Raw genomic sequence first — 16,537 nt, 5'->3', positions numbered from 1 at the left:
CAACTGCACATACGGTTCACGTCCACGCTGTCGCGGCATGCTACCAGTGTTAAAGACTGCGATGAAGCTCCGTATGCCACGGCAAACTGGCTGACACTGACGGCGGCGGTGCACAAATGCTGCGCAGCTAGCGCCATTCGACGGCCAACACCGCGGTTCCTGGTGTGTCCGCTGTGCCGTGCGTGTGATCATTGCTTGTACAGCCCTCTCGCAGTGTCCGGAGCAAGTATGGTGGGTCTGACACACCGGTGTCAATGTGTTCTTTTTTCCATTTCCAGGAGTGTATTTATGTAGTTGGAAATGAGTCTGTAATGAATGATGAGTCTGTATTGTAATATAGTAGAGGCTGAATTTACACCTCTACCCATCTTTAACAGAAGCATAGGCCCAACTGGGGTGCGCGTCCACATCAGTAATGATTCATGCGTTCATCCTCGAAGAAACTGCGAAATGATTTGGGATCTAACAGAGGACATTAACGTATAGTTTGATGATCAGAAATTGTACGCCACTGTCTCTCGTATCTTTGCTTAGTATATACTTCTAATGAACCTTTCTTGCACTATTAGGGCTCGAACTTGTTTCTTTTATATCGCTACAGTTAAGTACCAGTGTGGCCACACAGGAACTAGCGTGCGTTCTCCCTTTTGTCCGTAATAGGGCTGTTATACGATATTTCCTTATACAGAAATTAAAGTAGAACTGGCTATTGTACGTGGAACGTATTTGCCTCTAATTTAACATACTACATTTAAGTGATGTGGCTCATTTTCAGAATTAGATGGTATTTGTACCATTCGACCCTTATTTCCATTACCTTTCGGATACTGAAACTTGCGACTCCAGTTTTAGAAATTACTCAATGTCTTACCAGATCAAAAGGTTGCGAATATTATATGCAACTAGCGACTCAGTCCGCTTCACACAGGTAGCGTTAAGTATCTATAGCCAGAAACTACTGGTTAAAAATATTGATCATTCAAATTGTGAGTCTCACATCACTGACTGACGGTGAGATGGTTATCTTTTCTTTATTGTTCATATTTATTACAATACTTAGGGGCTGAGTAACTCACTGCCCGCTGTTCTAGGAATTTGCAGTGAACTAAGAGTGTGAATTGCGATTGGCAAGGCGGCCGGAGTGGCCGAGCGGTTCTAGGCGCTACAGTCTGGAATCGCGAGAGCGCTACGGTCGCAGGTTCGAATCCTGCCTCGGGCATGGATGTGTGTGATGTCCTTAGGTTAGTTAGGTTTAAGTAGTTCTAAGTTCTAGGGGACTGATGACCTCAGAAGTTAAGTCGCATAGTGCTCAGAGCCATTTGAACCATTTTTTGCGATTTGCAATCTGAGGGGAGCAGAAATTGGCAGTCTGAAATTGTCGTCGTATTTCTAAATGCATATCTTCTCATCAATGAGAGATGAATGCTAGATTGAAGGGCAGAGTGGAAAAAAGTGAGGCATCCAGGATTCGATGCTACTGTACCACTTCTCCCTTCAGTTTGTTCGTCATTGTTCTCAGGATTTGGTCTGATCGGACATCACATAACACCTCTTCAAATTCATAGTTGAATATTATACTCATTATTATTATTATTATTATTATTATTACCGAGGCTAGCCATCCCTCTGACGGGACACGCTGAGCTACCGCGCCGGGTACCATTACAGCACCATCACGTTACAGGTGACTTTGGTTCCGCTTGCTATATTCTCGAAGCACTGCTGCTCTATCGAGTTAATAGCTGCTGTTTAGTAGACGGCAATGGCATCGTTTTCACTACTTTAATTCATAATTCGTAATTTTTACGAAATATTTATAAGCCGTATTCAAATACCTACCTCGTAAATCTTTGTATTTATGAGTCAGTTCGATTCCCGTCGGGGTCGGGGATTTTCTCTGCCTCGTGATGACTGGGTGTTGTGTGATGTCCTTAGGTTAGTTAGGTTTAAGTAGTTCTAAGTTCTAGGGGACTGATGACCATAGATGTTAAGTCCCATAGTTCTCAGAGCCATTTATGAGTCAAAACAAGATCAAAATCCCTACAACAGGTGCTGAGACTAACCTGCACACACAGAGGTTCGCGAGCGAACGACTTCAATTTATAAATATAGAGAATAAGGGAAGGGACGATGTAAACTGCTCCAAGTCATTAAGACAATATTCATTCGACATATCCAGAGTTCAAATTTACAAAAAAATATTTCGATTAACGGTTAAGTTTACTACTTGAGGTTAGTATATATTTCACCCTGACGGGAGAGCAGTGGTCCTTCAAGTAACGGTAGCACGGCCAATTTTCGTGAAGGCCAGCCCGTTTCGCAGCACAACCCCGATTGCCACTGAGGAAGCGACACACAATTGGTGTTTTTGTCACTCCTTGATCCGTTTTCTCGGGCGCGCGCCTTACGAAAGCGACCCCATGCGGCGCACAGCGCGGTGGACCGCGTCGGCTGTTTCGCCAGCGAGGCCGGGCGTCCGCCGTTGACACTGCAGGAACCACGCCGCTTCCTATTTTACAGCACGACAGCAACAGCGGAGAGTTGCGTGGAGAGCCCACACCCTGCGACAGACCTTCAGGCTACAGTGGCTTCTCACACCAATTCTTCGCCACAAAGAGGCAAATGTTATTCAAAACATCTACATTGGTACTTCAGCCTAATGATGTGCTATGTGGGTAAATCATTGATGCTGACTTCGATTTCATCATCGACGTCGAAACATCGACGACCAATAATATTCGACACCATAATCTCGAGGTTAAATTATGAATTTATAGAAAGATTTGTATAAAGGTGTAATAAGCGCCATACAGATACCACTAATATCATCTTCATTAATCAATAAATTATCGTCATTTTTCCTTCGCCCTTAATTGCTTCTATCTTAGGATGTAAATAAAATAATACGCAACCAGTTGCATATAAGAAATTTAATTTCTTGGCCTATTTCGAGCGCTTAGTGCCCTTCTTCAGAAGGTTATGCCTGTCACATTATTTGCGAATGCCAGTAATACACTGCATACAGCACAATGCCGTGGTCCTAAAAATATGTGCAGGGGCAATAAGTATTGACAATCGCAGATAATGCGATAGGCATAACATTCTGAAGACGGGCACTAAATGCCCGAAACCGGTCGAGAAATTAAATTTCTTATATTCAAGTGGTCGCTTATTACATCACTATATAATACTACAGCTGCCGAAGATAGACAAAATACTATTCTTAGAGTGTAGTTCGGCTAATTTAAATGTCGTGTGACTAGGACCTCCCTTCGGATAGACCATTCGCCGGGTGCAAGTCTTTCGATTTGACGCCACTTCGGCGGGTTGCGCGTCAATGGGGATGAAATGATGATCATTAGGACAACACAAGACACAGTCCCTGAGCGGAGAAAATCTCCGACCCAGCCGGGAATCGAACCCGGGCCCTTAGGATTGACATTCTGTCGCACTGACCACTTTTTTCTTTTTTTTTCCATTTTGTTCGGTATTGTTCGTTGCGTTTGGTCTGGGTGGACGTCACAAGACCTTCGTTCAAGTTGATCCCTTTACTCAGTTTTATTTTTTATTTTATTTTATTTTATTTTATTTTTTTTATTACAGAGAGCACGTAGCCCTTTGACCGAACACGCTGAGCTACCGCGCCGGCATCACTCAGCTACCGGGGGCGGAGAGTTGAGTTCGACTAATGCAAGTAAATGAAAGGCTGTTTGTACTGTGTTACACGCGTTTCACTTCCTTTTATGAATGCGGCATCTTCACTGGCGATTTGCGAGTTTATTAATCCATATGAACCGTTCTGGTGTTGTACTTAGTTGGTCTGCGTCCACCTGGACGTCCGATTTCCGGTGTTTTGCGGGCACATTTAAACTGAACACCTCTCTTCCACAGTTCACTGTGTTTTCGTTTGGTGTATTTACTGCATGTAGTGTTACCTAAAATCGAAATCCTTGTGTACGCAGACCAACTGAGTACAGCTCCAGGATGGTACATATGGACTAATAAGATAACAAGTCACCACTAAGGATGCCTCAGAAGTGGAAGTAAGCGAAACGCGTATGGCACAATGCAAACTGCATTTCACTTACTTGCATTAGACGAACCACAGCTCCAAGACAATACAATAGTAATTAACAATGCATATCCCATACCATTTTGTATGCAAACTACATATAATATATTTGACGACAGTCTCTTCAGACCACAAAGCACAAATATTAAGTACAATTTGTTGTGGCTTTGGATATGTAGTTCTGATAATGTGATTTCATACTTGTAATGGATCTTCTGTAAGACCTACGAGAAGATCTCGTAGAAGGCGATGTTTTGGATAATAACTGAACTGTGATGGGAGGTCCGTTTCCGCTCTAGTCTGCAAGTTCTTTTCCTGTGCTCTTGTGTAATGTTCGCTCCGTAAATCAGATTTGGTTTCTCTATTTTTCTGTAATGTAACAATGTGTTGCCCATTATCGTTGACTGTCGTTTTGTCAGCGGCAAGGAAACCCTTTGTGGTTTTTATTGCCTTCCAACATGCTAAAGCTTGTTGAAAGCGTATTTTCATAATACTAGAGTCGAGAAACGTTGATATGGCTAATAGGTTAACATGTTCAGATGGTAGTACGTGCATTTTGATTTCTGTTATTATATTACTCTTCACATTCTCTCAAATAGTCTGTACAGGATGCACGCCTGATACTTGGATATTCAACATAATAGTCATTTGGATTACTTTACTGGCTGCAACGTACTTCTCTACGAAAATTTCACAAGTAGCCACATCTACAGCCTGTAGACAGTCACAAACATTTCCCAGATCTATAATGTTTGTGGCCCGTTACGTGGGTAGTGTTTGACCATGCCAGTTAAGGATATTATTAACCAATGGACGCACCTGAAGAAAACACTTTAGTCATATAAAACAGTGAATTTCATCTATTGATACTTCTTGTATCAGTGTGAGGTCTGATTTTTTTTCTTATCTCATCACTGGCTGCTAATATACAAGGTGTACCAAAGAGAATCGTCCGATTTGCCACATCTATATTTCTGAAACAAATAAACATACACAATGAATTTTGTTATTGGATGAATGGGAAACTGATAAAGTTTTTTTTTTTTCCTTACCTTTTCATCAGTGCTCAATATGGGCTGCTTGAGATTCACCGCATATGTCAATGCAGTATTCGGATTGTTCCCACACTGCATCGGGCATGTCTTGAGTTACACCTTCCACATCTGCTGTTATGCGATGTCACAGTCCATTCATTGTTGTTGGTAACGGAGGCACAAAAACAGACTCTTTTATAAACCTACGGTGATCTTGGAGGCCAGTAACGCAAGGCTGAATCATTTGGTCCAGTGCGACCGATCCATCGTTCAGTAATCATTTGATTCAAAAATTTACGCACTTCCAGATTCTAGTGTGGCGGTGCCCCATTCTATTGCTAAATGAAGTCGTTCGAATCAGTCTCCAGCCGTGGTGGTGGTGGTGGGTAGTGTTTAACGTCTCGTCGACAACGAGGTCATTAGAGACGGAGCGCAAGCTCGGGTTAGGGAAGGATTGGGAAGGAAATCGGCCGTGCCCTTTCAAAGGAACCATCCCGGCATGTGCCTGAAACGATTTAGGGAAATCACGGAAAACCTAAATCAGGATGGCTGGAGACGGGATTGAACCGTCGTCCTCCCGAATGCGAGTCCAGTGTGCTAACCACTGCGCCACCTCGCTCGGTCTCTCCAGCCGTGGGAAAACAAAATATCGAGATATGTGCTCCTTGCAACAGTGTTCTCGGCAAATAAAAATTGACTTTTTCCCGTGAAGCTGCACAATACACATTAAATTTTGGAGCGTCCCTCTCATATTGTACAACTTCACGTGGTTGTTCCGTACACCATATTCTCACATTATGACGGTTCACCTTTCCATTTGAATGGAATGTTGCCTCGTCACTAAATACTAAGAGTGGAACAGAACTGTTATCCTCCATGTTGCCAAGAACGAAATTACAGAATACCACACGTTGTTGTTTGTCACCTTCACGAAGAGCTAACAGTAGCTGAATTTTGTATGTATAAACGTCGACGCAACACACTCTAGACGGACATCGGGGGAATGTTGAGTTGTCGAGCTGCACGGCGAACGGATTTCTGCGGACTCCTTATGAAACTATGACGAATGATTTGCCTTTACAGAAACAACCTGTTCCTCGGAATTGTTAATGCCATCATCTAACGCTCTGTGCTGTAGGAAGATGCGCACCTTACCTAGTACGAATGTTACGCTGAAGAGTTATACTGACCCGCAAAGCGCAAAACGTAATACACAATACGCTTTCTATATATATACTAATATGGTACCTGCTCTTTCGGACATGTCCGAAAGAACATACCATCTTAGTATATATATAGTTAAGGCTCACCGGCCACTTGACCATCTTCTTCTTCTGTGCAGATGCACAAACAGTGCCCGAACTCTTACGGGAATCGGCAACGCGCGGCGCGTAATGAGTATAATGGGCGGGGCCACTACGAATGTAGTGCGGGACAATACGTTGAGAATGTGGGTTTCGCGGTATGCGCGCCAGAGATAAGTCCCTGCAGTCGCACCATCCTCTGTGTCCTCGGTGGCTCAGATGGATGCCGGCACGGTAGCTCATTGTGTTCGGTCAGAGAGCTGTTTGGCCTCTGTAATAAAAAAAAACTGAGTGGAAGGATCAACAAACGAACTTGAACGGATGTCATGTGACGTCCGCAACGACCAGATACATCGATCAACAACGAACGAAATAAGAGGAAAAAAAGACAGCACAGGGGTAGAGTTTTAAGTATGCCGGCATGGTAGCTCAGCGTGTTCGGTCAGAGGGTTTCACTGCCCTCTGTAATAATAATAAAAAAAAAAAACTGAGTGAGCGGATCAACGAACATCCTGAACGGGTGTCATGAGACGTCCGCGCCGATCATATACAATGAACAAAATAGAACGAAATGAGATCAACAAAAAAAAAAAAAGATGGATAGAGCATATGCCATGTAAGCAGGAGATCCCGCGTTCGAGTCCCGGTCGGGGCACACATTTTCATCTGCCCCCGTTGACGTATGCCAACGCCTGTAAGCAGCTGAGGGTTTTCATTTCATTGTAATTTCAAAACGCTTTCTGTTGTCCCGGCACCAAAAACTAGAACTGTAGTGAGCGCACACTGCTGCCCTGTAAAACTCGAGAGTTCGCTCTTTCCTACAGTACGTTGTTCACTCAGATAAAAGTTACGATTTTTTTTAAAGAAATGGGATGATTCTTTTTGACACATCCTGTATCGTGGTCCACAAAGTCAGTGGACTTAGCTTATTCAGTAAAGCAGACATGTGTGCACAGCAGTGGAATTGACGTGGAGGGTGTTGTTGTTGCCGTGTATAATAAAGGCTCTTTTCTTTCTAGTTTTGCTCCTCTCACCTGTGCTTTAATTTATTCGCTGTCGATGCCGAAGCAACTACGGCTTCGTCCTGTGCGGTGCATGTGATACGCCACGGCAAGCGCAGCCCAGCATCCCCTGGTGAGAGTGTGTGTCGTGTGCAGGGGCGGGCTGCCGGTTCCCCGGCGCGCCGGCGCACTCGTCCGTCTTCTTCTCGGACGCGGCGCTGAGCGCGGGCACCGTCGCCACCTACTCGTGCGAGCGCGGCTTCGAGCTGCTCGGCCCGGCGCGGCGCGTCTGCAGCGAGGCCGGCGCCTGGCAGCCCGAGGGCATCCCCTTCTGCGGTGAGTACCTACCTGCTACCGCCGCTGCCGCTGCTGCTCCTACAGTATCCTGTCTGGCGTCCGGCGCTTACCGTCATCATCACTCTCTACGACACAAACTGCAAATTACAAAATACGTGGCAGCAATACGTTAAGGGGGCTTTCACGATTAATGCGTAAATACTACTAAATATTTGTGACACGTAATTCGAACAGCGTAAGACATCGATAGTAATCACATTACAAGTACTTAAGAAAAAAAGTTTCCATTAACCTAAAAGACCTTATTAACAGTCATATCGTCAAAAGCTGTCCGCGAATTTAATTCATAGCTTAGAGATATTTTTTAATAAACCATTCATTGAGTTCTTGTCGCGTCACATTTGTCAGTCGCCGGCCGAAGTGGCCGCGCGGTTCTGGCGCTGCAGTCTGGAGCCGCGAGACCGCTACGGTCGCAGGTTCGAATCCTGCCTCGGGCATGGATGTGTGTGATGTCCTTAGGTTAGTTAGGTTTAACTAGTTCTAAGTTCTAGGGGACTAATGACCTCAGCAGTTGAGTCCCATAGTGCTCAGAGCCATTTGAACCATTTGTCAGTCTCGAGCTTTCCACTTCATCGCCAGCAGATATTCCAATAAACGATAGGAGCTGAAGTTGGACGAATTACGTCATGGAGACGTCACGGCATCGTGGAACTTCTGTTTCCTACCAGAGATTACGTCGATGCCATTATGACTGAAGAACTTTGGTAGCCGTACTGATATCGTTAGTTGGTGGAGGACACACATCAAGCGAATGTTTCCATGCGCCGCAAAGGTTGTGGCCAGTGTACCGGTTAAAGTTATTGTTACACATTCTGATTTCAATGGCTTCTGTAATGACAGAGTCGCAGCAGATAGGTGGATAGGGTAACATTTCCGTTTCATCAAACATAATCCTGTCTTTATTCAAGAGGCTCTGTTCGCCAACAAGAGGTCTGTCGAAATCGCGATATTTAATGTGGCGCTGGTGTTCTGTGCAGTGTGCTGAGATGGTTTGTGTTGACTAACCACTGTAAGTACTATCATAGTTGCAAGATTTTTGTAAATTGGGCAGTGTCTTGAAAGGAGAATATAAGATGAACATCAACAAAAGCAAAACGAGGATAATGGAATGTAGTCAAATTAAATCTGGTGATGCTGTGGGAATTAGATTAGGAAATGAGAGGCTTAAAGTAGTAAATGAGTTTTGCTATTTGGAGACCAAAATAACTGATGATGATCGAAGCAGAGAGGATGTAAAATGTAGACTGGCAATGGCAAGGAAATCGTTTCTGAAGAAGAGAAATTTGTTAACATCGAGTATAGATTTAAGTGTCAGGAAGACGTTTCTGAAAGTATTTGTGTGGTGTGTAGCCATGTATGGAAGTGAAATGTGGACGATAAATAGTTTAGACAAGAAGAGACTAGAAGCTTTCGAAATGTGGCGCTACAGAAGAATACTGAATATTAGATGGGTAGATAACATAACTAATGAGGAGGTATTGAACAGAATTGGAGAGAAGAGAAATTTGTCGCACAACTTGACTAGAAGAAGGGATCGGTTGGTAGGAAATATTCTGAGGCATCAAGGGATCATCAATTTAGTATTGAAGGGCAGCGTGGAGGGTAAAAATCGTAGAGGGAGACCAAGAGATCAATACACTAAGCAGATCCAGAAGGATGTAGGTTGCAGTAGGTACTGGGAGATGAAGAAGCTTGCACAGGATAGAGTAGCATGGAGAGCTGCATCAAAACAGTCTCTGGACTGAAGACCACAACAACAACAACATGCCTCAAGAAATGGAAATATTATGCCATGCATCCATACTGCCAGAAAAAGATGCAACAGCCTCGAGGACTGTGTTCAGTGGCACCACGTACATTATGTGCATACTGAAAGGTTGTAATGTTACGATTCAAATGTCACTGCCATCGACGATCAGTTGCTGCTCAACAGGCCTGTCTATACACCCTCCGTTTCCACTCTGCGCCGGGCGCGGTGGCCGAGCGGTTTTAGGCGCTTCAGTCCGGAACCGCGCGACTGCTTGGGTCGCAGGTTCGAATCCTGCCTCGGGCATGGAAGTGTGTGATATCCTTATATTAGTTACGTTAGAGTAGTTCTAAGTTCTAGGGGACTGTTGACCTCAGATGTTAAGTCCCATAGTGCTCAGAGCAATTTGAACCACTTTTTTTCCACTCTGCAGGCTGTAACTGCACTTAGTTTAGAGGTGAATAGTGTTTGTAAAATTCATTCTAGGGAATTACCATGCCCCATCGACGATTGCATACTGCAGTCATTTGAACAAGGTCGCACTATGGGGCTGCAACAAGCTGGGTGAATGTACAGGCGGATTTCTGCACATGCTGGGCACAATGATTCAGTGGTGTGTCGCTGTTATCAGTGACCTGTGGATCGTTCCCACATCAGTAGACGGCGTTCTGGAAGTCCACGCACTACAGACGCACGTCAAGGTTGACGCACTGTAGTAGCAACGGTGGCCGACCGAACATCATCCAGGAACGAAATCCGGACACATGTCGCACCTCTTGTGTCATCACGCAGCATTGGGAATTGTCTGCACGTAACAGCTTTGAGATCCCGTGTGCCTCTCGCCAGGCTGCCAATGACATCACGACATCGCCAAGCACGGCTACTATGGTGTCGTGAGAGAGTTGACTGGACAGAGGAACGGCGCTCGGTTGTCTTCAGTGATAAATCATGTCTGTATGCGAGTGATGGACGTACATGTGTATGGCGCACATCTGGTGAGCTGCCTATTCCGGAGTACACTCGAATACGATACAAAGGTCTCACCCCAGCGAGGTTTCAAGGTGTGTGTGTGGGGGGGGGGGGGGCACCAATTACATCTCACGGTAACAGTTGGTGTTTCTTAATGGTAAATTAATCAGTGCCCGCTACGTTGCACAGGCTGTTTTCATCCTGATACTGCCATTTCCCCGACAGGAAGGTGATGTGCTTTTTTCAGCTGGACCATGCACGTCCACGTACGGCTGCTGCGGCGCAACGTATCCCTTGGTGATGTGCAACGACTGCCTGGGCACCAGGATCGCCAGATCTTTCACCAGCAGAACACGTATAGGACTTGGTGAAGCGGGAACTTCCTAGTTCTGCAGGGCCTGCGAGATCCATTATTGAATTGCAGGAAAAGGCCCAAGAAGCTTCGGAGAGTCTGTCGAAGGATTCTATTCGGAACTAACAACGTCTGCATGCGAGATTACACGCCTCCGTTACCGCCAAAACGAAGGGGGCACTTGTACTGTGTACTGATGCGACTATTTGGACACCCATTATTGTGTCCTGTGTGTTTCATTTGTTCTGAATTTGTCGTTATATTCTCCTGCAAAGATGAGTTACCCGTCACCTCTCTTGTCAATAAAATGACCTTGTCCCTGAGGGTGTTGCATTTTTTCGGCAGTGTACCTACTGCGATTCTGTCATCAAAAAAGCCTTCGAAATCAGAAAGTGTAACAGTAACTTTAATCGAGACAGTGACTACACCTACAGTTGTGCTTAGAAACTGGCACTCGGCGCTGAAAGGCAATAGAGAAATCAGTTGACTCATCCACCATCTAGCGAAATCAGCATCGCTGAAAGTGCCCTCCCTTCAAAGACATCGACGTAATAGCATATAGAAGTCCCTTGACTCAGTGACGTCTCCATGACACAAACCGACTAACTGAAGCAACTAACGGCCTGCTAAAATATCTCCTTACCGGCGACGACATAGAAGGTATTCGAAAACTCGGGACAGACAAATATTAATGAAGTCCGCGAAGCATTTATTCGTCAAGAGTGTAGCAGCGAAAAACTCCGTTCTCAAAGCAATATTTTTGTTAATAATACACCGTCTTTAGTTACAGTATGTTATTTTCCTGTTTTAGTCCAACGCGTTTCGAGGCTACAACTCCATTTTCAAGGAACACGCTGACGTGTTCTGGAGCTACATCTGCCGCAGTTTATCAGAAAAATGAATAAGGACATTTCACTTGTCCCTTACATATGTGAATAACCTCCCTCCTCTTCATGACTTCCACGCTCTTCCTGAGCTCTATTTCGCTCTCACCCACTATGTCCCACCTCATGCTATACCTGCTCCTGCCCCCCCCCCCCTCTCCAGAATCGTGCTATATACTCATAACAAGGAAGCCAAATCATGTGCAGTAAATGTAAGAATAATTTTGATTGCCACTGCTTTGAATTATTTTCTTGTTTTTTATTCCGTGTGATATATAAATGACAGTAATATGACTCTTGCTTGTGTAGTACACCCTAGAATCACAATCTGTCATTTTTATGATGTATTACAACCATAAACACTCTACATAATTTGAAGTGTAAGTGTAAATGTGGAAGTTTTCATCGATACAAAAAATGAACTTTTCGTGGCCAAATAAAGGAATCTGTTAATAATACGTTGTTTATTGCGTTTATCTCATCTGAGGTAGATGTTAATTTTTCCCACTTGCTGTTCGGCTGTGGAGCAGTAGAGAAGTAGTCTGAAAGTGCTTGGATGAACACTCTGCCAAATACTGAAGCGTAAATTGCAGAGTAATCACATAGATGTAGAGATAGTGTAAAACAACTGTATCGCTCATTTATTACTAGGTCATAAACTGAATCAGATGTAACCCCAAATAACTTTAATGTAGTCCTTGAAATTCGAGTTGTAGCTACAAAATGCATTGAAAAAAAAATAGGAAACCAAAATATTATGACTGTGAACGACATATTACATACAAGAATGTTCCTAAGCTAATCTAACTTTAAAGGATAACAAAACCATATCCAAATTTTAACAATATAAATTTCAAATTTGGGCTATTAAATCAGTTTATTAAATAAACACCATTACGTATCGTGCTCGTGGTTTGAAAACATGTGATATCACATCTCTCTCTTCGCGGGACCACACGTAAAGGAAAATTTAACTCAGTACCCAGTCTATGTGTATATAGGACCTTCACGTAAGCAACAGTGCCGCCCCCCCTCCTCCCCCCTCCCCCAAATCTTGAAGAAATTCTCTGCAGATGGAGACGAAAGGTTGGGTTTCTTCAAGAAATGCTTACGATCGCGTCTTAACAGCCTGGAATATTTAAATACGTGTGGCAACCATGAATACTCCTCTACCGCCGTTGTCGCCTTGAAACGTTTCCAGCAGACTTCCAGGCGAAGAGGAACGTCGCCAGTGATCAGGGTAGGCGTGCACGCGGCGTGATTACGCGAGCCGGCCGCAGAACTGTGTCACCGGGCGGCTGGGTTGTGTGAACTCGGCGCTACGCGGTGCTACGGTAATTCACACCCACGGCCCGTCCTTGCGGAAGCGAGATCGGTTACCTCCGAAATCGGCGGACGAAAGTGTGTCAATAAAGTAGGCCGCCGAGTCTAGAGTTCTCCTAGTACCGCAGTATTCAGGTAATTCACGTTTTGGATGGGGACAATTGTGTAACTGTATTTGGTGAAAAAACTTTTTGATCACGTTAGATAGGTGTTCGGGATGTCCTAAAAGCTTTGACTTTATCTTGAGCTAGATGGATGCGAGGAGGTGGTTCTAAGTTAACGATTTAAGAGAATATTTCAAGTCATCCTCAAAATTTTAATTGCCTTAAAATCCGAATGAAAAATTTCGAACGAGAAAGCTTCCATTTTTAGACATATGCAGACACAGAATACTTCATCACAAAAATCACAGTCCCTCTAAGAAAAAAAGGTACAAATCTCTTTCTATTCTTCTGTTTCTTTTTGCCATTGAGCACAGTGTCAATTGAGTGAACATTTTTTTCTACTGGTCTTTACTCTCTCATTCTCATATATTACAATCTTTTTCGTTCTTCTGTTCATCATGTTTTCGTACTGGGTGTAAATCTGTCTTAGAAAGATACAGCGACTTTTTTTTTATTTTACTTGTAAGGCATCGTTTTACAATGCCTGTTTTCTGTATTCCCATTTTTTCCAGATCCTGTAGTACTTCTTCGATGAAGCATATTCTGACTCTCTTTTCCATAATAAGCGTCATAAACTGGTGTGTCATTCTGCGCAAGTATACTCAAAGGATGTATCTGAAGAATACAGCTCATTTCCTTACGGTGTTCCTGAGCCTCTGCATCTGGATTTACAGTTCCTCGTTCGCTCATCTTCTACATTGACTATCTACTGTTCTACGTGGTCCCAATGTCCTCCAAGTTGTCGCCTACTAAGTAATCCTAGTCTTACAAGGTTCAGACTTTCTGGTGAGCATAAGGCTTCAGGGTCGATCACCGTCCGGCAATGTTTTAATTTTCATTGATCGAAGGATTCGTTAAATCTGCTCATAATTTAAACAAATAAAAAAACGCGCAGAACGATCTACGTTTACCTCCCTTGGTTGTGTTCTTTTCGGACAATATCCCCTTCAAACCCATACAGCGTAGTGTCCTTGCTCAGCGGTACGTATTGTTACTGGACTCGGGTAGACATAGGGAATCAACGCATGCGCTTATATTCGATGAGGTCTGACCCTTGAGACGGTGTGTGAAGATGGAAGATTGCTCTTTCGCAGCTTGTAGATTTTAATGGCGTCAGATTTTAAGACGTTTAAAATTGTAAAAGTAAATAGGCCGAAAAGTTATCTTAAAATGTCGTACGCTACCCGTCATACATCCACACGGCAATAAGAATAATACATTTTTATACCACATAGCTGTTGTGCCCATGACAAAGGTATGACGGTATTTAGCGTTCTGTCATACTTCTTTGATTTTTCGCAATCTACTAATCCTAATACTTACAACGACATGAGCGCGTGTCCTTCTTAAAATATTGGTCACAACCACGTCTGTGGAAGTTCTCACGAATTGAATCTGTTCGTTTCCATGGTAGAAAGTCTAATTCCAATGGCGGCTGATATACAATGAATATTTTTGACACACTTACAGTTTGAAACACGACTGTGGATTCGCAAGCCTTTCCTTATTTCAGTTCATACGCATAATTATCTGTGTCATTAGATTTACGACGTATAAAACAGCCTTGGAGTTGCTCACGCTTCCTGTAGAGATGTACCTTGGCATTTCGGATGTGTCATGATGCTTCATGGTTATACTGCTGGTTTCTAATGGCGAAGACGAGCCTACTGCATTACCTTGACGCTACCCTACTACTGTTCCACCGAGAGTTAATTAATCACCATTCAGCTCTCCTCACTGTAGATTCTTATGAATTTCTACAGAAGTCAGTCTGAATACACTTCTGTTTCTCTTTTAAATCAGGTAAGAGCTTCACTGTAGTAGTTTCTCAAATATGACAGGAAATACCGTCTCGCTGCGGTGTAAGTTCCTCTGTGTGTGTGTGTGTGTGTGTGTGTGTGTGTGTGTGTGTGTGTGTGTAATCCTGTTAGTTTAACCCGATTGAAAAAGAAAATACAAAAAATAGCTCGTGGCAGCAATCAAAGTATTTCTTTACTTTTAATAAACATTATCTTCATACCGATAATTGCCTTCCTTATACAAATTACCACGTTTCATTCAATGTTTGATCTAATGGGTGTCTGTCCGTTCTTCGTAAAGTCTTCTATAACGATGGAATGACTTTTGAGGAGGTATTCGGTAGTCGACTGAATGTTTTACTATGAAACAGAGTGCCATGTGTCTGCTCAGAGGGAAAGGATTCTTAACATATATATTTGATACAGATGGGTGTACTCTTACAAATGTGGTCGTGTAGCAACTGATGCAATAATAGTTTCCTCACTTCACTGAAGAAAAAAAGCCATCCTTCCTTTCATAGGCGTTAAGCGCTCTGGCTTACGAAACCATTATGTACAGAGGCTAACGAACGAGTTACGAAAGTCACTTACCTGGTCCCTTCCTCTTCAGCCGCATATCAACTTAAGGATGTTTCGAAACGTGGTGACTGGCAATGCTGATGTAAAAAGTGATATGGTACCCTTCTCTTGGCGTGATGAATACCCGCTCTTAGAAAGTAAAATGCTGTAATACGGGGCGGCTGCTGTAAGGTTAGTGTGCCAGCGGCGGCATAGTATTAGGCTTCCTAAGTACTGTCTTCGCACTGCAGAAGCTGTAGTACTAATTTGACACACGTTCTTCATTACCAGTATTGATGTTAAGATTCTGTCGGCATACTTTCTTCATTTATAATTTTTTAAATATTCGTAGTATCTCGGAAATTATTGTACTGTGACAGTTACCGTATTTTATTTCGGCTAGATATCCATAGAAATTTGCTTGTAGATGATTTTAGAACACTTCACCGTAATAATATTTCGTGCTTTTTCGTTTAAAACGATTTTTCCGGTCAAAGGTCTAATCTCTATCACGGACTACAGCTGCAGAATCGTATCTAACACAACGTGACCGCCAAAGCATGCATAGTCTCTTTGCGGTATTACCTTTTTCGATAAGGATGCATACAGACAGTACTGAAGCTACAACGCAACGCGTTTGTTAACACGAAATGCATAAATCTACAAAGCAATGTGGGATTAGGCCAGAATCATGCAAGCAGACAGCATTTCGTGATGTGAGCGGAAATCCGATTTGAAATACCACCAATGATGATATTTTATTCCAATAAAACGAAACCCGTTTAGTGACAAAATAGCACTTTTCTTGTAGTTGCAAAGAAGGATTTAAAAAACCTTCAATAATTATAAAGTAACTACGGACGACAAATGAAGACTGCATCTCATTACAAAATCATCAAATTGTCAGAGAAGAATGTGAAATCAATGATTACCATTGTATTCAATGATGCGGGATGGAGTTTTCGCTGAATTG

The 16,537-nt window shown here is 43.3% G+C and overlaps 1 protein-coding gene across 2 annotated transcripts in view; it reads left to right on the top strand.

Annotated features, from left to right (window-relative positions):
- The window catches only part of LOC126483138 (uncharacterized), a 256,873-nt gene that overhangs the window by 57,836 nt on the left and 182,500 nt on the right, over window positions 1-16,537 (top strand). For both annotated transcript variants that reach the window (XM_050106593.1, XM_050106594.1), the window contains exon 2: window positions 7,568-7,747. In XM_050106593.1, coding sequence (XP_049962550.1) covers window positions 7,568-7,747 — 180 coding nt within the window. The remainder of the gene's footprint in view (window positions 1-7,567; window positions 7,748-16,537) is intronic.

The sequence above is a fragment of the Schistocerca serialis genome, chromosome 1 (assembly GCF_023864345.2).
Source record: "Schistocerca serialis cubense isolate TAMUIC-IGC-003099 chromosome 1, iqSchSeri2.2, whole genome shotgun sequence".
In the NCBI taxonomy this organism is placed as follows: Eukaryota; Metazoa; Arthropoda; class Insecta; order Orthoptera; family Acrididae; genus Schistocerca; species Schistocerca serialis.
Note: the sequence above shows the minus strand (reverse complement) of the source record. Positions and strands in the feature narration are given on the sequence as shown.